General features: G+C 42.2%; 2 protein-coding genes across 6 annotated transcripts in view; both read left to right on the forward strand.

Annotated features, from left to right (window-relative positions):
* Positions 1 to 26,498, forward strand: part of ttc7b (tetratricopeptide repeat domain 7B) — a 600,383-nt gene that overhangs the window by 114,763 nt on the left and 459,122 nt on the right. The window lies entirely within an intron of this gene.
* LOC308075219 (CAP-Gly domain-containing linker protein 4) overlaps positions 5,754 to 26,498 on the forward strand; it is a 60,840-nt gene continuing 40,095 nt past the window's right edge. For 2 of the 5 annotated variants that reach the window (XM_080414925.1, XM_080414929.1), the window contains exons 1-6: positions 13,241 to 13,321; positions 14,897 to 15,058; positions 16,062 to 16,201; positions 18,001 to 18,094; positions 19,466 to 19,627; positions 22,785 to 22,903. In XM_080414925.1, the coding sequence (XP_080271051.1) occupies positions 13,282 to 13,321; positions 14,897 to 15,058; positions 16,062 to 16,201; positions 18,001 to 18,094; positions 19,466 to 19,627; positions 22,785 to 22,903 (717 nt within the window). In that variant the 5' untranslated portion in view covers positions 13,241 to 13,281. Of the gene's footprint in view, positions 5,817 to 13,240; positions 13,322 to 13,910; positions 14,010 to 14,896; positions 15,059 to 16,061; positions 16,202 to 18,000; positions 18,095 to 19,465; positions 19,628 to 22,784; positions 22,904 to 26,498 lie in introns of those variants that run through there. The other 3 variants (XM_080414926.1, XM_080414927.1, XM_080414928.1) reach the window with 3 other exon arrangements.

Consider the following 26,498-nt stretch of genomic DNA (forward strand, 5'->3'; position numbering starts at 1 on the left):
CCGAGTCAAACTAAACGTAATGGCTCAATTCTGAATGAAACCTGATCTGCTTTGATTGATTGGATACTTTATTTAGAAGTTTGCAGAAAAAAAACACATGAAAGTACAGTTGAAATACAAGGTCTACTAAATAGGATTGAAAAGCCCATGAAACTTAAAGCCTGTAATGGCTTGTTTCAAATGGGGTCCCCATGTACTCAATTCATAGTGACATTAAATGACAGACATACACTACTATGCAGAACATGAACATCATATAAACAGTTTACAAATTGAAAAATAAGAGAAACTAAAATATGTAGTCCTTTTAGGCTATGACTTTTACAGGGGCCATGTTTTGAATTGCAGCCACCTGAAGGTACTCTGCAGCCACCTGAAGGTACTCAAAGTGAAAGGTGCTTGTCTGGGGGACATTATGATTATTTTGGGGGGTCATCACAGCCTGAAAAGTTTTAGAACCACTGATTTATTAGAGGTTACTTTCAAATTACTTCATATATGTTATCCTGTCAAGACAAATCTTACAAAATATAAGATTGATATTGACACACTTTGTTCTTTTTGTGGAAATATTGACGAAACAATATCCCATTTATTCTGGGATTGTACTTAGGCTACTCTCACAGCTTTTGGATTGATCATTTTGATCATTTTCATATTGATCATTTCATAAATTCCCCAAATTGACTCTTCTATTAGATTGAATATTCAGCATGTATTAATTGGACTTTCAAAAAATAAGATAGACAAAATGTATGTTATCAGCAAAATGTCATATTCATTGTGCCAAATGTGCTAACCCACGTCCAAATATTGTTGTTGTTTTCTTCACAGAAGAATCTGTGAAGAATATTTCCCTTAAGTCTAACCTCTAATCTATATAACTATATATAATGAGACAGTGCTACACTTGTTTTTTGCTACATCCATTTCTGCAGATTCATTCATTGATTCATTCAGCACTCTCTCTCACTCACTCAGTGGTGGAAAAAGTACTCAAATGTTTTACTTCAGTAAAAGTATCAATACTGCAATACAGAAATAGGCTACACTGTTACAAGTAAAAGTCCGGTATTCAAAATGTACTTGATCAGTAAAAGTACAAAAGTATTGGCATCAAAATGTACTTTAAGTATAAAAAGTAAAAGTACTCATTATGCAGAATGTCCTATTTCACAAGTGTTCAAAATGTATAAAAATGAAAATAGCAGATCTACAAGCTCACAATAAGGCGTCGCTTTGCGACGCGTTGTGGCTATTTTCAAATAGCCAAAGTATAGGCTGGTAATGTATGTTTTGGAATAATAAAAATCTACAAAGTAACTAAATTTTTCAAATAATTGTAGTGGAGTAAAAGTTCAATATTTGCCTCTGAGATGTAGTGGAGTAGAGGTATTGAAAATCGGAAATCCAGTAAAAGTAAAAAAAAATCCCAAAATAAATCCTTAAGTAAAGTACTTTAGTATATGTACTTATAACTAGTTACTTTACACCACTGTTCATTCACTCACTCACTCACTCACTCACTCACTAGTGTTGATAGAATGTACAGTGTACACATAATCATTCATAGCTATAATGATTTACTGTAATTCATTCATTCATTATTGTACATACAATTGTATAATGTACATTGAACTATATAGGCCTTAGGAGGGCCATTCAAGCAAACCGCAAGTGGTGCTATTACCATTAGACGGCCCAATCTAGTGGTATCGGCCCAAGGAACCATCACGCCTGAAGGAAATGTTTGGATCGGGATGGTGCAGAGGATCTGGTACAGCGCTCAGGTCCTGGACCTGGTGAGACGAAGGAGGAGCCCGGCCAGGAGGCCACCCACAAAGCCTAGTCCCTCCACGTGCCAGAGCCTCCCCCGAGTTCCGGCAGAGTAGTTCCGGAAAAGCGGACTGATTGACCCTGTCTTTCCCTATAGGACTGACCGTGGGTAGCTACCTGGGACGTAAGTTGGGGCTTGATCAACCCTGGCTGGGTCACCTGGGCGAGGGAGGGTGTATGTTGCGAGACCCGAAACACCCTACCCCAGGCTACAACACTGATGATACATCCCAGGTGCATCCATGTGATGTATTCTTTATAGTTAGTGACTCTATTTATAGTGGCTCATAGGAATTAGACTACATGACAATAGTTTGGTGACCACCGGAGAGACGGGTGACAGCCGGAATGTAGATGGCATACCAGGAGCAGTATGGGTTAGCGCCCCAGCCTGTGTCTTCCGTGAGGAAGAATTGCCCAACAAACCCACGGTGAGGCCTTAGGAGGGCCATTCAAGCAAACCGCAAGTGGTGCTATTACCATTAGACGGCCCAATCTAGTGGTATCGGCCCAAGGAACCATCACGCCAGAAGGAAATGTTTGGATCGGGATGGTGCAGAGGATCTGGTACAGCGCTCAGGTCCTGGACCTGGTGAGACGAAGGAGGAGCCCGGCCAGGAGGCCACCCACAGAGCCTAGTCCCTCCACGTGCCAGAGCCTCCCCCGAGTTCCGGCAGAGTAGTTCCGGAAAAGCGGACTGATTGACCCTGTCTTTCCCTATTAGTAGGGGGTACTAAGTGAAAAATCGTTACGCGGCGGATAAAAGCATGAAATTTGATACAGATGTCCCTTGGGTCATCCTAAAACATCCTAGAAGGGGTGCCCAAAAAAATCTTAAACAGGAAGTGAGTTATGGACAAAATCCAAAATGGCCACCTAAACTGTTGACCGTTGACTCAAAAGACACCAAAATAATCTCCAAAAAGCATAAAATGTGGCACACATGTCCCTTGGGTCATCCTATGACATCCTAGAAGGGGTGCCCAAAACATTCTGAAACAGGAAGTGAGTTATTGACCAAATTGAAAATGGCCACCTAGTGTTGTCGATTGACTCAAAAGACAACTAAAGAATCTCCAAAAAGTATAAAATGTGTCACACATGTCCCTTGGGTCATCCTAAGACATCCTAGAAGGGGTGCCCAAAAAAGTCTTCAACAGGAAGTGAGTTATTGACTATATTGAAAATGGCCGCCTACAGTGCTGGCGATTGACTCAAAAAGCCTATAGAATCTCCAAAAAGCATACAATTTGGCACATATGTCCCTTGGGTCATCCTAACACATCCTAGAAGGGGTGCCCAAAATAATCTGAAACAGGAAGTGACAGGAAGTGACAGTCACTTAGTGGTAGCAGGGACAACATCTTAACTGTTGTGTGACATACTGTACAGGTAGCAGGGACAACATGTTAACTGTTGTGTGACATGCAGGTAGCAGGGACAACATCTTAACTGTTGTGTGACATACAGGTAGCAGGGACAACATCTTAACTGTTGTGTGACATACAGGTAGCAGGGACAACATCTTAACTGTTGTGTGACATGCAGGTAGCAGGGACAACGTGTTAACTGTTGTGTGACATGAAGGTAGCAGGGACAACATCTTAACTGTTGTGTGACATGCAGGTAACAGGGACAACATCTTAACTGTTGTGTGACATGCAGGTAACAGGGACAACATCTTAACTGTTGTGTGACATGCAGGTAACAGGGACAACATCTTAACTGTTGTGTGACATACAGGTAACAGGGACAACATCTTAACTGTTGTGTGACATGCAGGTAACAGGGACAACATCTTAACTGTTGTGTGACATGCAGGTAACAGGGACAACATCTTAACTGTTGTGTGACATGCAGGTAACAGGGACAACATCTTAACTGTTGTGTGACATACAGGTAACAGGGACAACATCTTAACTGTTGTGTGACATGCAGGTAGCAGGGACAACATGTTAACTGTTGTGTGACATGAAGGTAGCAGGGACAACATCTTAACTGTTGTGTGACATGCAGGTAGCAGGGACAACATCTTAACTGTTGTGTGACATGCAGGTAGCAGGGACAACATGTTAACTGTTGTGTGACATGAAGGTAGCAGGGACAACATCTTAACTGTTGTGTGACATGCAGGTAGCTTAACTGTTGTGTGACATGCAGGTAGCAGGGACAACATCTTAACTGTTGTGTGACATGAAGGTAGCAGGGACAACATGTTAAAGGGATATTTCACTTTCAAAAAAACTTTGGGTCATTTTATCGTCTACTCAGGCTTTTGTGAGCCCCCCAGACCGTTTTTAAGGGGGGGGGGGTGCTGGTGTGTGTGTCTTTGATCTTCTGCTTTCCCGCACAAGGTTGCAACTTTGTTTAATTTCAAGCACGAGAACCTGTCTGCTCCCACACTCCAAGCACGAGAACCTGTCTGCTCCCACACTCTCCTACATTTTTGGGGCATTAAAACGCTATGGAGTTGTGCCCCAATAGAGGGCTTGATCTCTGGTCATATGAAGATTTGTACAATATATTATGTATTGGTAATCATTCATAGGGTCTTTTAAAAGTTTTAGAAAACAATTAAGTATATTTGGCATTGACAATATATCACTTAGAAAAGGATTAATGTGGAAGGTCATCTTATTCAGAGTGGTTTTTAAGAAAATGTTGGGCATTTAGAATTGTTTAAGAAATATTTAAGACATTTTTCATGGGTTATTTTTGCCAAATCCTTTAATATCAGTCTATTTACTATAAATGTAAAAGTTATATTTAGCACAATCAGCCAAAATGTCAGAATTATATCAACTTTTAGGAATCATGGGTCATTTCTGGCGGCCATTTTTGATTTTTCCTTTAAAAAACCCTTTAATGGGTCCACATTTTTGGGCACCCCTTCTGAGATGATGAGATACATCCTAAAGAGTGCGTGTACCAAATTTGGTGCTTTTATCCGCCGCGTAACGATTTGGCCATTTTTTGTGCTTAGTACCCCCTACTATATAGGACTGACCGTGGGTAGCTACCTGGGACGCAAGTTGGGGCTTGATCAACCCTGGCTGGGTCACCTGGGCGAGGGTGTATGTTGCGAGACCCGAAACACCCTATGACCCCAGGCTACAACACTGATGATACATCCCAGGTGCATCCATGTGATGTATTCTTTATAGATAAAAAGAATTGTGGTGGAACATCTAAACGTACTGTACCAATTATCTATGAGGCATTACTATTCTTATAGTAGCCTATATAAAAAAAGAGCCCATAAAAGCAGGTGTTCACGTGATCAACGAAGACTACTAGACTTTGTTATTATGTGGAAATAATAGGAAAAGAAAAGCACCTGCAAAATATCCTTCTATTTACTCTGGAAAATGTACAATGCAAAATGTGATGAAATTGACTAAGCTTTTATTTTGAAAGAATAGTAAAACGTTGACTAACCATATACTTTTATTCTTTAAACAGACATCTGTAAACCGGAAGTAATCCACGTGACAACACAAAGCATCAGCTGACTTGACGGGGCTGCTGACAGCGTTGCCATGTCCTTTTATTTTAAGCAACTTTGGGCTTGTTTTTCTTGTTGCTTGATAGTTGCGGGTTGCGTTTCTTTTGGGCTTGTTTCTAAAGTGAAGTTGCTTATTTGGGCTGGTTTCCTAATGTTGTTTAAACGAGTGTTTCTAAAACATTTTCATGTTAAAGGACCCTCATATTAATATTTATTTGTCCACCGAGCCCCCCCCATCTGATAATATTTTGTGCCAGGGACCTACAGTACCATACAAGATTTGTGAGCAGACGAATATATATATATTATATATGTCTAGAGTGCTCATGTGGCCCATAGTCGCTTCTTCTTGGGCTTCTTTTCCTAGTCCGCTTATTTCTCTCACAGAATCTGGCAACGCTGGCTGCTGATGCTAGAATTCATCTGCAAAATCACTCATGTCTGCTGCAGGCGGTATAAAACGGTGAGGTTCGAGGTAATGTAGACATTACATTACTATTAATATTTCATCTTTACCGAGACATTGTGATTATATTCTGAAGGAATATGTTACATAGCATTGCATGTTGACCGACTATTATAGGCAGCAGGATGGAGGATATACAGCAGTATAGGCTTGGCCCCATCCATCATAACCTAAGTAAACAACATAACATAATGTTGTTAAATGAACTGTTTGGTATGAAAGTGTAAAACTATAACCGTGGAGCATGTAGCAACTGAAGAGGTTTATTCTAACAGGTTTAACTGTCACTATATATGTAGCTCTCCTGCTTTCTACACTAGCTATAGCTAACTGTTTTGCCTAGCTAAACAACAGGTAGATGATGAGAACAACCTCTCTTCAGTTTCAGATATGATCAGTGGGTGGGAAAAAAAGTAATCACATTCTTTACTTCAGTGAAAGTGTCAATACTGCAATGTAGAAATACTCTGTTACAAGTAGAATTCCTGAAATCTAAATCTGCTTGAGTAAAAGTACAATAGTATTGGCATCACATTCACAATGTACTTAAAGTACCAAAAGTAGAAAGTACTCATTATGCAGCATGTCCCATTTCACAAGTTTTAAAATGTATGATCTACAAGCTCACAATGCATCGCAACACATTGTGAGCTTGTAGATCTGTTATTTTCAAATAGCTGAAATGTATATAGGGCTGAAGTGGTTAATGTATGTTTTGTAATAATAATCAAAATCTACGAAGTGACTAGTCACTAAAGTTTTCATATAATTGTAGTGGAGTAAAACTACAATATTTTCCTCTGAGATGTAGTGGGGTAGAAGTAAAAGTACTGAAAACTGGAAATATTCCAGTGAAGCAAAAATACCTCAAAATTGTACTTGAGTACATGCACTTAGTTACTTTCCACCACTGGTTATAATCAAATCTAAGCTGAAGCCTGATCCTTCATTAACTCTTGAGAGGGTACTAATTGACCCGTCCATTTGGTACCATGCATTTGTAGAGTTACACATGGATTGTTTGTGTAGCACATTGGAAAGAAATTGGGCCTCTTCCTTAACTTCCTTTACAGGTGTTACTAATAATACTAATGAAGGCTCTGCTCCGTTCAGTGTAGCACAGTGGTTCTCAAACTTCTTAATTTCAAGGACCCCCATAACTCTTGAGAGTGTACAAATGGAACCAAATGGACCCGTAAGGGTCCATTTGGTTCCATTTGTACACTCTCAGAGTTACACACCCGTAAGGGGCCATTTGGAACATCCCTCAAGGAACCATGAGGGTCCCTGGACCACACTTTGAGACCCACTGGTGTAGCAGAGTCTTCCCAGTAAGCCAACATGCACAACATCGGCACCCTGACTCTTGTTTGACCAGAATGGAACACAGCCAAAAGTTCTTCTTTTTCACTCTTGTGTTTTCAGGAGCATGGCATGACACTCGGCTGGCGTTGTGCTTCCTGGAATTGCATCAATGACATTAGACACTCACAAAATGCATGTGATTTTATAGCAGTGGTGTTGGGTTTGTAACAATTGCACAATGGGTATCGTATCACGCACATCGGCGCTGTCCCCTGGTTTGTAACAAAATGCCAAGGCAGGGAAGTTCCATTCATAATGCCTCTGGCCTTTGTTGTTGTTACACGTCTCACTGAGTAGTGAGGATGTACAGTACTCACAATGACGTCATGGGTCACAGTAAAGCGGAGCAGCCTTGTTGTTGTGTAACTAGGCCATTGTCGCAAATGACAGTTGGAAGACATAATCCTTTACTTGGCAAAGCTGGTTAGGGACATAACAGCCATAGGGAATTGCACATTTCACCCCTCTCTCCACAGGGGGGCGTAGACTCTGCTCAAGCACAAATAGTAGCCACCATAGACCTTTATGCATGTACAAACGGGTGCATATAGGCCTGTTGCTCTTGCATTCATGTTGTCTTTTCTACTCTACCCCAGTGGTTCTCAAAGTGGGGTTTGGAGACCCCCAGGGGTCCTTTTAGAGAGGATCCCCAGCAAAATCAGTTTAAGAAAGCATCACAATCAGTTTAAAGCGGCACTATGCAACTTTTTTGTCGTAAATTTGTCCAATCTGTATATGTTAATACTATATAACTTATACAATTGGGGTGGTTGTATTTTGTCTCCCTGCTCTTCTATTGAGACATTTAGATCATGTCAAAGGTCATGTCTCATAGACACAGGATTGATTGATTGAATACTTTATTTAGAAAAGACATGGAACCAGTACATGGAAGTACAATTCCACAATGCAAGGTCCTCTAAACTGGATCGCTCATAAAAGCACAAAGGCTTATTTAAAATGAGATCCCCATGCACTCAAATCATGATGACATTTAAGAAAACAGACAGATATACACTACTATATGCAGAACGTCATACAATCAGCTTACAGGTTACTGGTATGAAAACAAGAAATATGTACAATAAACAGTTCGAGGCGGGGGGGGATGGTTAGTTTAAGACTTTGACAGGGGCCAGTTTTGAATTGCAGCCTCCTGAAGGTGTTTTTTTAGGGCAGTTTTGAAAGTGAGTAGGGTTTTACACTCCTTTACTCCTTTTGGTAGGGCATTCCACATTTTTGTTGCATAGCATGAGAATGAGTTCATTCCCTTGTTAGTGCCAAATCTGGGTTGGACATGATCAGTGGAGCTGCCTCTGGTGTTGTGATTGTGGACTTCATTAAAGGAGTATTTCACCCCAAAAATGACTTATTTTCTATCAATTGCACACCCCATGAAGCCTTGAATCCACAGATTTTTTTTTTTGTGGCATTCCTAAGCCAATAATTTGATTCCCGTCTCCTACCGGCTAATGTATCCGGTAGGAGACACAAAGTAGATTATTTGTGTGTCCTACCGGATACACACCCGGTCATCAAATTATTGGTTTAGGAATGCCACAAAAACAAAAAAAAATCCATGAATTCAATTCTTCATGGGGTGTGCAATTGATAGAAAAAGCAGCATGTCAAATTTTGCTATTTTGCCAAAAAGTGCCATTTTGGGTGCTTTTTGAACTGATAACATAACATGGCAAGTTCTCAAAAATACAACAAATAGTTATTGAGAAGATGTTTTTGAAAAGAGCAAAATGTGTTTATTTAAGAAGAAACATTGACATTTTCATTGAATATCACTGAAAAACATTCTAACAAAAACAAAAAAAAACACTGTGTTCAGCTTGCGCTTGCAGCAGCGAAGATTGGGCTGTTCACAGTGGTCATGCTCAACTGCCTGCAGATTCTGCAGATGTTGCTCACTCTTGGCTGCTGCCACAAAGTCTGTTGTGAGTTTGACTCCACGCTCGGCACAGTCATTCACAATGTTGATGGCACGCACATTCACCACACCTGCCTGGAATGATGCACTGGTAGCCCAATCCTCTACATTGAGTGAGAGAAATTCTGGATCGATGTGCAGCTGGTGCATACCGAACCAGCAGTCTGGATTGGTGAGGTCGGCCAACCTGGTGGTCGGCGAGAGGACTGGAAGCTTTGGCTTGCCAAAACCAGTGCCAATGCGCTGCTTTGGGGCTTGCATGGGAAGATCATCTAGCTTGTGCTCCAAGATGGCATCCACAAGTGCACGACGCAGCTGGCACCTTGGTGCTGAAGAGTGCCAGGGGCAGCATCTCACCGGTCAGGTACCTGAGGTGCCTCTTCAGCGCTTTCATGGCTGATGTTGCAATGCCCCCGTCAACAGACTTGTAGGTTGTGGTTGAGTTTGAGGTCATTCTATGCGGCATCTACGGCTATGTCACAGGTCAGCCACCATGTTGCGTAGATGTGCGTAATGAAGTCTTCGGTACTGCCATGTGGTGATGGTGCCCTGGGGAAGCAAGGCGATATGCTGCTCCATCAAAGCCAGCTTGAGAGTGTAGAGGAGCTTGGCCATCCAGCACGCCTTGTGCAGAGCTCCCGACCGTTGAAAGTATACTGCAGTCTGTGCTGCATCATCTGCACCCAGATAGACAAGACACAGCTGCACAAACTTGTGGTAGTCGCCTTGCTTGTAGTCTATCACTGCTGCAGTGAGTTCAGCACGTAACTTGCCCAGTAACGGTTGTTCGGCATTGGCAGTAATGTAGCGGGACAATGGGCCACTGTAATTGTGCGGCAGCAAGTTCCAGTTGTCCTGCAGACGCCTAAACAAAGTAACCTCTGGTGAGCGTAACGTCTCCACCTTGAGATCAGTGAAAATGTGGCTGAGGAGCACCTCACCAATGTGATGCCGGCACCCGGACCAGAGCAGTGGTGTCAAATACCATGTTGATAACCTGGTCGTCACTGCACTTGACGTCCTTCGCCCTACTCAACCCCGCCCAACACTCCCTGTTAGCAGTTGCCACACCAGCCCATAGGAGTATGTGCATTGACAAATATCACCCTCCGTGCCTGGCTTCCCTCCCCCAAACACAGGCCAATAGTGTGACACTCGACAAAGCCGGATGCACCACGGTGGATTCGAACCCATAACCTCCGCAGTGGTGTGCAGAAACTTTACTACTGTGCCACCCGAGCGCCTATCTGGGGTCATTTGATCAAGATGTATCACTCAGATTCCATTCTAATTGACTATAACTCTGCCTTCCGACGTTTGCACCCCCTTGGTTGGCAACCCGTGACTGCTCTCTAGTCTAGTTTACTTTTCCATTTTTTTTACCAGCTCGCTAGAGAGCTGGTCAAGGAACAGGCTAAGGATTGTGCGTTTCCTTCAAAATGGCGGCGTGCCCTTCATTTCCTATATACAGCCTACCCGGCAAAAGGGGTGTGGCTTTGAACAACGCTAAAAAAGCCCAGGCCGCCATCTGGTGGCCAAATAAATGAACTACAGATTTTAAAGTTAAAACAAATTCATTAATAACAATGAAATGTGTGATGTCTCTCTTACACAAGCCCGTAAATCTACGGGCCGGTAAATCCACCTTTTATCCGCCAAGCCCGTAGATCTACGGGCTAGGGTCTTTTTGTGGTTTAAAAGACGATCGCGTAGTTTTCTGTACCGTCCTTGATTTTTTTCTCTGTCCTTTCCGCTTTCGACACATCCTTGGTGAAAATATCCATAAACCGTTTCCTGTTTCCGGGTTTATCTTGAGTTAACTGGTTTTGCCCTGGTTTTGGCCAGACATCATGGTTTTCACATGGTAGAAAAACGAAAGGAAAGCTCCGGTTATATTTTCTTTTCTCTGGACGACGAACAGTTATTATCCTCTTTGTGTTTACCAACGGTCTGACACGCGATCATAAAATATATAAATGTTCTGTGGCCAGCGGGGGGGGGGGGGGGGGGGGGGGGGGCGATGTGTGCATTTTTTCCGGAGATGGTGCCTGCAGCCTGGTTGCGATGGTGAAAACTACCTCAGGACAACTTCTTCTGAAAATGTAACCCTGTGGGTGCTGGTATCATCTGGTATCATCTATCGTCTGTGTTTATAAACCCGACCCGTCCATGGATTATAATGGATATAACATTTCTGTGATCGGTTGAAAAGGTTATAAAACACAAATCGCTGGCATTGGGTGAGTATATTATGAATAAACTCTGGCGGTGAATGTGTTAAACAGTGTTTAAAGGAGTTGCATAATTATGTTAGTTAATACTGCAGTTTTTATTGTTTAGCTTGCCAGTTGCCACAAGCGGGTATAAATTATGACTGTAATTTTTTTCATGTTAGAACATAATTTCATACTGAAAGACAATTGAGGTTTGACTGGGCTGAAACTTTATCTCAGTAAATGACATGAACTCCATATTTGGGCATGGCTGACATAGTGACAACATAATGATGACATGAGCTTTGAGTCAGCTCAGCTTAAAACCAGACTGCACAGTGTGAATGACACACATGGAGAGAGACCTAGAGGAAGCCTTCAGCATCTATAAGCGAAGCTATTAGCGGAGATCCATACTCTTGATATTCAGCTGGTAATTTCCCTGTAACCATCATTAGTTACATTCTTGGACCATTGCAGCTCATGCATAGCAGCAGCTTTAACGATGAACCCACTGTTCCTGACAACAAGCCAGCAGCAAGGAAACTCAGAAGAAGAAAGACCTTACAGTAGTCAACAGTCTACCAAGACTTTAACGCATTCGGAAGTAAAGAGGCATTATCTGACTGACACAGTAAAGAAAACTCACATCTGTAAACAGTGTGACAAGAGTTTCAGTCAGTTAGGTATCCTGAAGACACACCAGCGTATCCACACTGGAGAAAAACCTTTCCACTGTAAACTGTGTGACAAGAGTTTCAGTCAGTTAAGTAACCTGAAGACACACCAGCTTATCCACACTGGAGAAAAGCCTTTCCACTGTAAACAATGTAACAAGAGTTTCACTGAGTTAGCTAGTTTGAACAAACACCAGCGTATCCACACTGGAGAAAAACCTTTCCACTGTAAACAGTGTGATAAGAGTTTCACTCAGTTAGGTCACCTGCAAATTCACCACCGTGTTCACACGGGAGAAAAACCATTCCTCTGTAAACTGTGTAACAAGAGTTTCAGTCTGTTAGGTAGCCTGAAGAATCATCAGCGTATTCACACTGGAGAAAAACCTTTCTACTGTAAACAGTGTGACAAGAGTTTCAGTCTGTCACCTAACCTGAAGAGACACCAGCATATCCACACTAGAGAAAAACCTTAGACTAGCCGTAGACAGACAGAAACAGAGATCTCCATATATGGGCACAAAGGGACACAGAGATGACTCAGACATAAAGAAGTGCTGTTGTAGAGAACAAGGGAACCAGGAGACCTGGTACTGCCAGACCCCTAGTGGTTGAAATCTGAATGGCCGGACTTCGCATGACGTGTGTGCAGAGAAAAAAAAAGAAGAGGGACAGACCGACCGACAAAGCCTCATGTAGGCCGACCCTCTGGGTCTGGCAATTATGTGGGACATGGTTATTATTCAAAAACTAGAAAAAGTGCTCCTCGGAGCACTGCCAGACCCCTAGTGGTTGAAATCTGAAGATCAGAGCACTACGTCACGCGAAGCTTGGCCAATCAAAAAGAGGGACAGGGAGGAAAAGTGGATCTGACATGAATTTTGACCAATAAAGATTCAATTCATCCCCAGAGCTCTATTAGCTCAATGGTAAACATGTCAGCAGGTAACCAGGTTAAAAAATCCCGGGTAGAAGAGGAAAGCCGCTTTAACCACTTCAACTCTATAAACACCGGCTATTTGGAAATATCTGATCTACAAGCTCACAACGTGTCGATACGTTGTGAGCTTGTAGATCAGCTATTTTCGAAACAAAATAGAAAATCAGAAGAAAAAAAAATACATTTGAATATTTTACAGATCGGGGAAGTCCACCCCCCCCTCTGTACTACTCATCAGTTATTTTGGGATGTTGACCTGGGCAGAAACTTTGTGTTGTTCGAACACAGGTTTGATTCTCTCTTTTGCGGTTGGATTTTCCTATCTTTCTCGGAGGCACTCATGGAGGTCAGCAGGGAAGAGGTTAAAGGAAATGAAGACAGTGAGTGTGTGGATCGGTTGTGCAGCTTTAGGCCAAATGTCGATTTTTCTCACGCTTAGGCCTGTGTGCTTGTTTTTGTTCCCGTTTCTTTATTGCTCTCTCTTTGAATCTCTCTCCTTCCCTTTTTTTATCTGATCGGAAATCACTTGATTATTAGAATAGCAGCCTAGCCTAACAGTAGGTTTTTGGCACGGCACTGTCTCTGGCACAGCCTGTTGCTCTGAGACTCCACTCTCCTGTTTTTGTTATTAGAATAACCACAGCGTTTCATAGTACATACATAGGCCAAACACTTCAAGGGCACTTGTATTATTCATGCTCCACAAGCTTGGGCGTTGTGTGACTAGTTTCCAAGCTCCTCTCCTAAAAACTAAACGGGCACAAAGTGATAAGGTTGCAGTTGTAGCTATTTGAGATGTCCAAAGTAGGGTGGATTATCCTTGTGCTTCATACAGCGGTCAGATTAGTGATGGAATATGCCATTCTGTGCCAGCAGCACTGAAGCAAACGTATCAGGCCGGTGTAACATTTCGATTGAACCCCACCACCGGTGCGCTCTGCTCCACTCTGTGGTTGGGAAATGGGAATCGCCACCAGGGAACGAACTGAACAAGACTGTTGGATATATTAATTTGTTTCGGTTTTCTTTAGTTGGCGCTAAGGGAAATCTTAAAACAAGAAATTGAAGGTAATGCTGTGTGGTGCTGCTTTTCTTGTACGCTAGACTTAATAAGCTGCAAAAATCAAAAGAATGGAAGGCACAAGCGTGGATTCTTCATCTTTATTCCCTAATTAAAGCAGAGTTTGGACTTACTAAAAGCAGACATTTTGGCCTTTGGACCTTTTTTAAAACGCATACGTATATAGACTGGTATAAGGAGGCATTAGAACATGATATTATTACCAGGACCTCCGTAGAAGTTAGGCCTGATTTATACGTTGTTGCTTCGTGTGCAACTCTTTCTTGCATCAATTTTTTTCTGTGTACTCCTGTATTGTCATAATACAGCTGGCAGCGTGAACCTCAAACTCTCCTCAAGCCCAGTCAGCATACTTGTACGCACGGTCATAAAATCTGGGATGCAGTTCTCAGACATGAGCTGGTGATGAAATTTACGTCCTGATGCTAAGCAGACCCTCGCGACTACATGGATGCATTCTGCTGTGAATATGCACAGCAGCCACATAGGAAGGAAATTGGGCCTCTTCCTTACTTGCTTCACTGGTATTACCAACAATTATACTAATTAAGGCTCTGCCTCTGTTCCATTGACTATATTCACACTGTGGCCATTTTTCTCTCATGTCATATTTGCGGGTGGGGTGGCATTATTTGATTAACTTAATAGCAAAATGGCCGCCGTGTGAATATGGTGAATTCTGGACAAACGGAGTCAGCCTGAAGAAACTAGGATCCCAGGTACACCAAGAACCTGGCATCAGTCCCAACAGCCGAAAACGGACCTACGTAGGATTGACAGGCCTTATTGGCTCTTCCGGCCGTTGTTAAGAAAGTACCTAGTTTTTGTTCTCTTAATAGCTCTTACAGTATACGATTTCCTCTCTGTGGCTCAGGTCCTGAGGGGGAGATGACTAAGGAGGATGTTGTGGAGCCTTCCGAGGGGGACTCTGCACTCGGCCTCTACAGTAGGCTGTCATCTGACCGCCGCCCCGGCTGTGGCCTGGAGAGACCCATCATCCACCAGGTGGCCTCAGCACCCATGCCCACCGACTGTGGTGAGGACACTATACAGTAACACAGTGGTTCTTCTCAAAGTGGGCCGACCCCCAGGGGTCCTTGAGGAGCTTCCAGCCCCCCCACACACACGCTTAAAATTAGTTACTGTACTATGGCATGAAAATACATTTGAACCACTTTAACCCTATTTTATATTTTGGCTATTCGAAAATAGCTCCTCACAATTTGTTGCGATGCGACAGATTCAAAATAAGAAATAAATGGTTTCCAGACCCTTAAAAACAGATTTTTACATTTAGAAAGACAACCCAAATCCTCTCTTATGGGGGTTGTCACGGGGCAGCCTTGGCCGTTTGGTCAACCTTTACAGGGGACCCTGGCACAAAATCCATTCAAATAGGGGTCAGCAGCCAAATACATATCAGTTTGGGGGTCCTCGACATAAAAAACGTTTGAGAACCACTGCAGTAACACTCACAGACATACGCACAACAACTACATACACAGGACACCAACAGAGATGATAGAGGACGGTATTTGTAAATTGTGGTATGAGAAGTAAATTATCCATAGTCCACAGTCAGTACTGATGTCCACTACAGTACAGTAGCAATGCAACAGGGAGGGCATCAATCATTGCTTTTCTATGTTCCTCCTCACTGTCAAAAAAAATATTGTCGCTGTCGAGCAGAAACCTCTCATCTCTATATTCTAACTTTTCGTGTTTTCTTTTCGTAAATTAACACCCCACTTGATCATACTACAGCATCACACTAAAGTAGCACATCCACAAGCTCAAAATGTGGCGCGAAATGATCTTGAGCTTGTAGATCTGCTACTTTTGCTATTTTTGAATTTGAATCCTGAAAAGTAACAGTTTTGGACATTATGAGGTGTCCACCCGACAGAGGCGATATATAAATAAGTATGTAAACTATGAAAACCTATCCAAATAAAGACCAAGAAAGTACCAGTACAAGTAGAGGATATGTCAAGTAAAGTGAGTGTGTGCATAATGGTTGTCTGTGTTCTCCTCCCCAGAGTTCTCGTTCTTTGACCCCAGTGACCCTCAGTGCAGAGAGGTGTTGCTGGACCCTAGCACCACGGTGCCGGAGCTGTTCGCCGTGCTCAGGCAGTGGGTCCCCCAGGTCCAGAAGAACATCGACCTCATCGGCAACGAGGTGAGCCCACCAGAACGTACAGTACCCATACTCCTCCACGGCTCCATTTCGTTGTTGTCGAGCAGAATGTATGCCTCTGCTTTTTGATACATCTCTTCAGGTCATTCATTTTCATGGCTTCACCCTGATTCTGTCGTCAGACTGCTTTAACCCTTTAAGACCTGAAGCCGATTCTAGAAATGTCTTCTAAATCCCAACAGTATTCTGAAAAACATATTGTTTCTATATCAGTGGTGCTCAATCTTTTTCACGTGAAGGACCCCCAAAATTATATGTATTTGGCCGCGGACCCCCATCTCAAAATATTTTGTTCCAGGGGGTCCCAGAAGCAAAGATTTGAGTTACAAATGTTCGATTGAAAAAATATATATTCAAAGATTTGAACAAATGTTTACGATTTCTCAAAAATAGCAGATCTACAAGCTCGTAGCGCGGCACTCGGTGCCGCGCTATGAGCTTGTATATCTGCTATTTTTGAATAGCCAAAGTGTAAATTATGCTTTTTTAGCTAAATCAAAAAGTGACAATGGGTTAAAATACTATTTATTTACTATGTATTTACTTTTGGGATATGTTTGGTAATCTCGCAATTCAGCAATTTAATTAAAACTATATGTCAACCACATTAACCTTGCCGTCCCATTTTGGGCACATTTTTTATTTATTAAATGTATTTATTTATTTATTTCCCCCCCTACAAGCTCACAATGCATTGCATTGTAATGCATTGCATTGTGATGTGTTGTGAGCTCGTAGATCAGCTATTTTCAGTATTTTGTTGTTCGAACAAAGAATACACTGTAGGGTCTAAGTTGTTAGGAAAATGTCCACCTCCTCTGTTTTTCTTTTACAAATCAAACCCTGCCCCCCCTCCGTGTGTATGTGAGGAGGCACACACTCAACCAGCCTCAGACCTCTCTCAAACCTCCTCCACTGCCAAAGAAATATATATATATGCACAAAGAAATACCAAACAAAAAATAACAGTAATTCATCTTTTTTTCATGACAGTCGCACAAAAACCACTCACACAATCCCCCCCCACACAGAGTAAATTGCCCTCGGTAAACAAAAATCAGTTTTAAGTAGTGCCATATAAACCTACCGCCACTGAAGTTAAAGGTGTTTTCATGGTGGAAACAATTGCCTGAAGGCTGTTGCCTTTTAAGAATAGCAAACAACAAGTAATGATTTCTTCCACCTCATATAAACTGCCTTTTTTTTTCGTGAGAAATGCAGTGGGTGTCATTTTGGTCTTGTGTGATGATTGTTTGTTTTTCTAAAACGTGTTTCGAGCATTGCTTTTTAATAGGGCCAGCCTCGCCTGTGGTAGACGACCGCTCGCGCAGTTGCAGTTTACAGATAACGTTGTATAAATGTCGCCGTTGCGGAAACCATGTATCTCCATATTTCTTTTTATGTTTTTATTTTTATTAATGCCCCTATGTCGTAGTACGAGAGTGTGACGCAAAAAATGCAAAAATACCCGCTCTACAAGCTCAGTTGTGAGCTTGTAGATCGGCTATCTTCTCTACTTTCTTAAGATTTTTTAAGTGAAATTGAGTCTTTTTTATACATATTTAACCAATGAAAAGTACTGTATTAGCAAGAGCGTGTGACTAAATAATTACTACATTGGATCCACTAGGAACATGGGTTATTTTTTCTTTTTCCCATTTCCTGAAAAGTAACACTTTTGGACATACAGGGTTTCCACCCGACAGCGACGATGATATGACAGCGCACTGACAGAACTGGGGATTCTGAAATGACACCGCAAATCCTTGGTGTTTTCACAGATCTTAAAGAGGGGCTGCGGGGTGAACGACCGAGATGGCCTGACAGACATGAGTCTCCTGCACTACTGCTGCAAGGCAGGAGCCCCGGGCATCGGTCAGTACAGTGGTTCCCAAACTGGGGGTCCCCAAAACATTTTTTGGGGGTCCCCAGGTGATTAGCTTTCTCACAGTAAACAAACCAACATACAGGGTATCTCCACATTTCTAATACCAAATTGGCCAAATTGTCAAATATTACGTAAGAAAGAAGCTGCTGCAACGTTGTCGCTGTGGTAACAGCGTAACGACATCGTTTTTGATAGATTTGATTGAATACTTTATTGGTCAGAAATGTAAAACAGCACGTGGTACAGTAAGACATTAAAGCTAAAAGGATAACACAAAAAAGTCCAGGGGACTTGTTTCCATTGTGGTCCTTTGTATTCAATTCATCAACATAGCATTCAAAAATGAACACAATAATGCATGTCATCAACAAATACAAACACTATATGTACAAAAGAGATGGAAAAATTACTTTTTGGTCTCCTGATAGGTGCTTTTTCAGGCAGATTTTGAAAGAAACCAGTGTTACACATCCTTTTAATGGATGGTGTCAGGGCATCCTAGACTTTGGTGGCAGAGCATTAGAATGAGAACTTTCCCATAGTAATGCTGACATGACATCATAATGCTGAGTAATGCTATACTGTAACTTATACACTGTCTCAGGACGTATGATGCGATGCAACTTGTTGTGATCTTGTAGATCTGTTGCTTTTGGGACAAAGTATATATCGCGCTGCAGTGTTTTAAATTTGTGTCTTTTATTTAACCTTGATCTAACCAGGCAAGACAAATTAAGACAGATTCCTATTTACAAGTGTGGCCTGGCAAAAGCAAAAGGCCTTTTGAGGGGATAAGGGGAAACGGGCTAAAAATCAATCAATCGGGTTAAAAGTAAATAAAACACAAAAGTGTCTTAAGTGTTCAGACTGAGACACTTCTTTAGAAAGAGAAACAAACAGCTGCTGAATTATTGACTGTAAAAAAAAAAAAGCGATAGGAATTGCATTTCCAACCACACACACACACACACACACACACACACACACACACACACACACACACACACACACACACACACACACACACACACACACACACACACACACACACACACACACACAGTATAGTATTACTATGCTTGTGATGACCTCAACATTTTAGGAACAATTGAAATAGGGGAAAAAATTGCAGATCTACAAGCTCACAAAGTTTTGCTCTACGAAGCTTTGAGCTTGTAGATCGGCAATGTCTTGGTACGTGACCTCGCTGCACAACTAATTATAAAATAGGGGAAACAGTTTCCACATGTTTGTTTGCAGTTCAGACTTGATGAAAAACAATGTGATTCCAATCTGAATAGGCCCAAAAAACCCAAACCCTGTGTGTCTTTGCCTCTCCTCCTGGTCCCCCCCTGCAGGCGATGCGGAGACGGCGGCGGCCTTCGCCCGTCAGCTGCTGGCGATGGGGGCGGAGCCCAGCCTGCGTTCCCGCTGGACCAACATGAGGGCGCTACACTACGCCGCCTACTTCGACGTGCCCCAGCTCGTCAGGGTGGTGCTGCAGGCCTCCCACCCCGGAGGTGAGAGCGGATAGGCTCAAAGATGGTGGATTTTTAGAAAGGCCGGCCGTCCCAATTGTAGCCACCAGTGGTGGGAAAAGTACTACATTTCTTTACTTAAGTAAAAGTATCAATACTGCAATGCAGAAGTACTCTTACTACAAGTAAAAGTCCGGAATTAGAAGTTTACTTGAGTAAAAGTACAAAAGTATTGGTATCAAAATGTACTTAAAGTACCCAAAGTAGAAAGTACTCCTTATGCAGAATGTCCCATTTCAGTTTTAATATGTAAATGTCTATACATATTTCAATGTGACGCATTGTGAGCTCGTAGATCTGCCATTTTCAAATGGCCGAAATGTATATAGGGCAGAAGTGGTTAATGTATGTTTTGTAATAATAAAAATCTAGTAACTAGTAACTAGTTAGTTCGTTTTCAAATAATTGTAGTGGCAAAAGTACAATATTTGCCTCTGAGATGAGATGTAGTGAAGTAGAAGTAAAAGTACTGAAAATTGGAAAGACTCGTAAAGTAAAAATACCTCAAAATTGTACTTAAGTACAGTACTTGAGTAAATGTACTTAGTTACTTTACACCACTGCTCAAGACACTACATTATAGAGCAGAGACTCGACCTGAGTAAGCACTTTACGACGGTGGCAACGAAAAACTCCCCCTTAAATGGAAGACAAATCAGGCCCAAGCTCTAGGGTGGGATCAGGCATTACTTAAGTGGAATTGGCAGTACCAGTGAAATGCCCGTATTCAAAATTTTACTTGAGTAAAAGAACAAAAGTATTGGCATCAACATAATCTTGCAGTACAAAAGTAAAAGTGCTCAAATGTTTCAACATTGTCAAACCATAAAAATAAATTGCAGCTCTACAAGCTGCAATGCGTTGTGCGATTGTAGATAAAGCCAGAGAGGACATACAGTACTGTGAAGGGACCAAGCTATATCACCGCGGTAAATGAATCATTAGACAGAGTAAATCCCTTGTGCGTGCGTGCACGTGCGACATTTTCACAAGTCAAAGGCAGATATTTCAAGTCAGTGGAGAGAGAGAGAGAGAGAAGACTTAAGTGGCGAGCATGGAAGTTCTTAGTCACCATGTCATTTGGATTCCATAGAGTCCAACATGTCATCTATAGAAGCATGTTGCTATTAAAAATTTGTCAATTACAAGCTCACGATGCACCGTGATTTTTGCTGTGTGTGGGGTGCGCGTTGTGAGCTTTAGATCAGTCATTTTCGGATATTAGTAGTTTTAAGATGAGAGTATTGAAAGTAGTCAAAGTGTTTTAGCTGGTCCAGCTAGCGATAGAATACATCGCAGGAGCATAGATTTTAATTCTACATTAGTTGCTTAGGAAACAAAGTGCTTGTGAGGCTTCTTTCAAAAATCGCCCAGTTTTAATTTTGACAGCACATTTTTATTTTACATTCACATTTTATGTCTTTTCAGTTTTAGTCATATTCTAGTCATTTGAAATGTTTTAATCTAGTTTTAGTTGACAAAATATCCTAAGAATGTATTTTGGCAGGCCTTGATGCCGTTGTTATGACTGATTTGCAGACTGGCTAGTGGCTACCGAAAATAGTCAATCTCCGTGTCAGATTTAATCATAGTCTAAAGGTCCTTACACACCGGGGCGATTTTTTTCATGCGAATATTAGGTTTTTTTTTTAAACCTTATAAAGTCAATGCAAGCTTCCACACCAGTTTCGCGGAGCGAAAAAAGCGTCTTTTAATTATTCGGAACAAGTCCGAATTTTGCGTATATTCGCATATTCGCCGGTGTGTAACCGCCTTTAGTCATCATAGCTTAGCTTTTATTTAATTATTTAGTTTTCGTCAGTGAAAAAAATTTAGTCGACAAACATTTTCCCTCACAGTTTTAGTCAACGAAATGAACACCGACTTGGCCTAACAAACATTTCGTGAGCTTTGTTTTTGCTTTAATCCGTGGGGGCGATCCTCGAGGGCGTACAGAAGACCAGCGCTCAGGTGAAATGTGGTTGGCTTTGTGGATATCGGGCGATTGGAGAAATTCTCTTCATCCGTCACCATCTTTGCACTTTCAGAGTGATGTTTGAGGGATTGTTTTTGCTGGTAATTGTGTGTTTTCTTTTCAAGACCCAAGTCAGGTACTGTTACCACAGCACCACCACACATTAGAATTGTAGATTTTTGCTGTGTGTGTGTGGGGTGCAGACTTTAAGCTTCTGAGCTTGGAAATGAGCAGATTGGAAGATTGTAAATTAGATGGAGAGACTCTTTCCCAATGATTGGTTTTTGAAGCACTTTCAACCTGGCGTTCCTAATTTGGGAATGTCGGAGGCGAAAATCGTCCGAAATTGGTGAAAGAAAGAAAAAAAGCAGATGACCGTAGCCACATTAACCGGCATACAGTTCCTATGTTTTGACATTTGATAGAAAATAAAGAAATTATATATAATAATAATTTAAAAAAAAGTTTTTAAAATGTTTAATACAGTCAAAAAAGCAGAGCTACAAGCTCACAACACGCCGCCATGTGAGGCATTGTGTGCTTCATCCTCTCCTCCTGGTCCTCTTGGTCGCCTGGTCTCATCATTCCAAGTAACTGTATATACTGAACTCAACCTTTTCTGGACCCAACTGACCACTTAACCCTGTGTTAAGTGCTCAGATTGGTGGGCCACGTGTATTTTCAGAGCACGGTTTTTCAGTGAAAACAAATTGTTTACCATGACATTGTTTCTACATGATTTTTATTTTATTTTAATGTCATAAAATCATTAAAATCTTAGCGTTTTGGCAATTATTCGGGGGCCCACTTGAAATATCCTCACTGCCCACAGGCTCATAACCACTGCTGTAGGGTTTTATCACTTAAAACCCTATGGTCTTAGAGAATTGGACTTGAGTTCACAGTACTCTGACCACAATCTCCGTCTACGCTAAATCTCTTCGTCTTCGCCAAAAATAGCCGATCTACAAGCTCACAATGCGTCGCTTTGCGACGCATTGTGAGCTTGTAGATCGGCTATTTTTGGCTAACGTCCCCCCCCCCAGAATATAGACGCTGGGGTTCAAGTGGTTAAGTGGTCAAGGCCATGCAAGTCATTATGCGTGAATACGTGATGAGCAGCATTTTGGAAACCCATCTCTCTCTCTCTCTTGCCCTTCTCAGAGGTGGATGCCACCTGCAGTGACTTTGACTTTGGCACGGCCCTGCACATCGCCGCGTCCAACCTGTGCACCTCGGCTGTCAAATGCCTCCTGGAGCTGGGAGCCAACCCCGCTTTCAGAGTGAGTTCCCTTTCCTCCAGGTGCACACACACAGGAATGCGAAGGAAGGAAGCAAAGACAACGCCAGGGCTGTTTTAGCTGGGACAGCCAGTCAAGTCTAGACTTGAAAGCGTTCCGTCAGCATCAGTTGTCAACCTCCGTGTGCCTCTCACTTACTCTTTGTGTTCCCGCGTTTTAATTTGTTTATGTCAAGTCAGTCACTCTGTCACGCCAAGCGACTCCAGCGGTTGCGTTTAGAACTCACAAAACTCAAAAAACGCAAGACTGGTGGAGAACAGAATGAAACGCCCAGAGAGGTCATGCACAGCGATCTGTCACATGTCACCAGCCATGAGTTTTAATAATTGATATTATTTACCAGTGGCGTAAAGTAACTTAAGTATATTTACTCAAGTACCACACTCGAGTAAAATGTTTAGGTTTTTATACCTCTACTCCTCTACATTTCATTAGTTTTACTCCACTGTTTATTTGTTTGACAGCTTTAGTTACTTCACAGATTTCGATTATTTATAACCAATCAGCGGCCACGTTAGCATGGAATTCACCGCAACGGGAGTTTGTGTCTCCGTGACTTCATGGACTGATCACCTTCCCCCAGAGCAAAAGGGTTTCAGGGCTCTTAAAAGTCTTAAATTGTTCAGCGGTGCCTAGTGAAATGTGCTCCGTCATTACAGTCAATAATTCAGCAGCTGTTTGTTTCTCTCGGCATCATCATTCACCGGGCCCATTGTGTAAAGCGTCGTAAAAGTAGATGAATGCTCAGATCTGTGATGTATGGATGCAATTACTAAGTGCCTCATATTGGCAGTGGCGCCGGAGCCACTTGTATGACAACCCCGGTGGCATTTGTTTTCATTGCAGCAGATTAGACTTGTTGTCTGGGGGGGCAGGAGGAGTTATTGGTCCCCGGCTGCTCATCTGTCCCCCATGTGTTTATCTGGGGGGGGGGGGGGCAGTACTTTTTAAACTGTATGCCCTCACCCGATGCGCCTATCCCACTCCGCCCCCCCCAAAAAGTGCCTTAATAAGCTCCCTGCCAAGCAAATGTTAAGTCGTTATTGTCAGCCAATAAAAATCGTTTTTATATTCTGTACCTTAATGGAATAGGGCCGTAATTTCACTCCCAGTGCTTTGGTTCCATTTAGATAGTCACCGCTGTTACCGCTATCCGACTGACCAAACCCTTTTCTCTGTAGCGGCGTTTCGGGACCTTTTTTATTTACTGCAGTAAAAATAAAATGGCCGTGAGGTGAAATTACATTGATTTCGGCAGAGACCTTTTTGCGGAAAGCAGCAACACGCGCTCGAGTTAATGAATTGCAATCTTCTCTCTGCACGCGCAGGCCCGACTTTAATGCCATTTCTGTTATTCTGTGAGGGAGGGGGGGGGGGGTTCGCATCCTGCCTGGGCCATAAAAACAGGTATTTGTTTGGAATACAGATTGGGACATGCTTTGAAGAGCCCCCTACATTCATGAACTTCGCGCAAAGGTTGCCTTTGTGTGTCTCGGTAGCGGTCGCCTTTACGTCCCACGCGCTTTTCGAGGTTCTCAGAAAAGATCCCCGATTCCAGGGTGACATTTACCTTGAATAGGAGGGATATAGACCAGGTTCTCTGTAGGTGATTTAGAAATGCTGTCAAGACCTGCAGGCATTGGGGATGCTGTGCATTTCAGCTGATAAGCTCTAAGCCCTTTGTCGCCCAGGATTCCATTTATCAACTTCTGATAGAACAAAGTGCACGGTACCGTGTGTGATAATGCGACATGTGACATGGCATTTTTTTTTATTTATTTTGCAATGAATTAATTTCGGCTCTCACAGGGTTGTGTGCCGTCATCTGTGGCATGTCCTCGTTTTCCCCACTGGAGGTCAGCAAAGCTCCACGCCACAACAGCACACGTCTCACCGTCCTCGGGAGATGAATGGCGAGGGAGAGCGTTGCCTTGCATTGGACCCTATCTCAAAGCACTGGCATGTGTGCAGTGCATGAGCGCCAAGCTCCCAAGAAGAACATATCTGCGTCGGTGGATGAACATGAATCATTATCCGCTTTAACCCTTTATTTAGAGACCCAGTGGTCCGGGGAAAATGTCTATTCTGTTACTCATCTTCTCCCAAACAAGGAAACTAAATCACCGTTGAGCAGGAATTATTTAGATTTGGGCTTTATCTTTTTTTGAGGTTTTATTGACTCTAGGGCCGCTACGCCCGGTCCGAGACCCCTCTGGAGAGATTTGCGGGTTTCTACTAGCGGGTTCTATTATCGCTCCGTCAGCGATCACTCAACGGAATTTGTATTCCTCCCTCGTCGTCAGACCTCTATCGGCACCAACTGTGAGTCAGCCAGTCAGAAATAAGCAACAACAAAAAAAAAGGTGGGGGGCGGGGCCGTTGCTGGTTCACAAAAAGATGACTGTTTCAGTCGAATCGACAGCCTTGTATTTTGTTTATCAGTGAGCGAGTACATTATTTCTCCATAATGTGCTTTTATATACAGTCTGGACCGTTGACCTTGATTGCGTGAATGCAAATATCACGCCAGTGATTTGATGCTGCACACAACACCAAAACAGCATTTGTTTGTTTAAAGTCTAGAACGGCGGTTCCCAACCTATTCTGCATCCGGGCCCACTTGAAAATCTCGAAGCGTTGGTGGCCCACCCGTCCGACCACTGGCCAGACGGGTGGGTATACTTTTAAGTTCCTTTTTAATCTGTATCACAATGAAAACTTGTTTTTCAAGGTTTTAAAGGTAGGGTAAGTGATTTTCTTTGGTTAAAATAAGTGTTAAATAGCTCTATATTCTGATAGTAATCATTGCTATAGAGTGTTTGTTCAGTAAAAGGAGTCTCCTTGTCTCTCCAGCTCTTTATAAAACTGAAAATGCATTTTCGTTTCAGTTTCATTTCCAATTTTATCCAATCAGGATAGAGAACTCAATCAGGATATAGATTAAACAAGTGAAATTGGAAGTGATGACACTAAGAAATGAGCAGGCAAAATTGGAACTGGAACACTATAAAAATGAAGCTTAAAAATGGGTACTTTCTCCTGATTGGCTGAGATTTTGACACCTACCGGAAAATGTATTTTCTGTTTATTAAAGAGCTGGAGAGACAGGGAGACTCCTGTTACTGAACAAACACTCTATAGCAATGATTACTATCAGAATATAGTACCTTTTAACAAAATACTTTTTGTTTAACCAAAAAATATCACTTACCCTACCTTTAAAGAAAAAAGTATGCCTTTTTTTTCTACATTTCCTTTTTAAATATAATGTTATATTATCATTGAAATCGTAGTGTTTTGCCAATTATTTGGAGACCCACTTGCAATATCCTCATGGCCTACCCGTTGGCCCCCGGGCCATATGTTGGGTATCGCTGGTCTATGAGCAGTGGTGAAAAGTACATTTACTCAAGTACTGTACTTAAGTACACTTTTCAGGAATCTTTACTTTACTGGAGTATATCCCATTGTCTATACTTTTACTTCAACTCCACTACATCTCAGAGGCAAATATTGTACTTTTACTCCCCTACAATTATTTGAAAACTTTAGTTACTAGTTACTTTGCAGATATAAA

The sequence above is a fragment of the Gymnoscopelus braueri genome, assembly GCF_963280865.1.
Source record: "Gymnoscopelus braueri genome assembly, chromosome: 19".
Classification (NCBI taxonomy): domain Eukaryota; kingdom Metazoa; phylum Chordata; class Actinopteri; order Myctophiformes; family Myctophidae; genus Gymnoscopelus; species Gymnoscopelus braueri.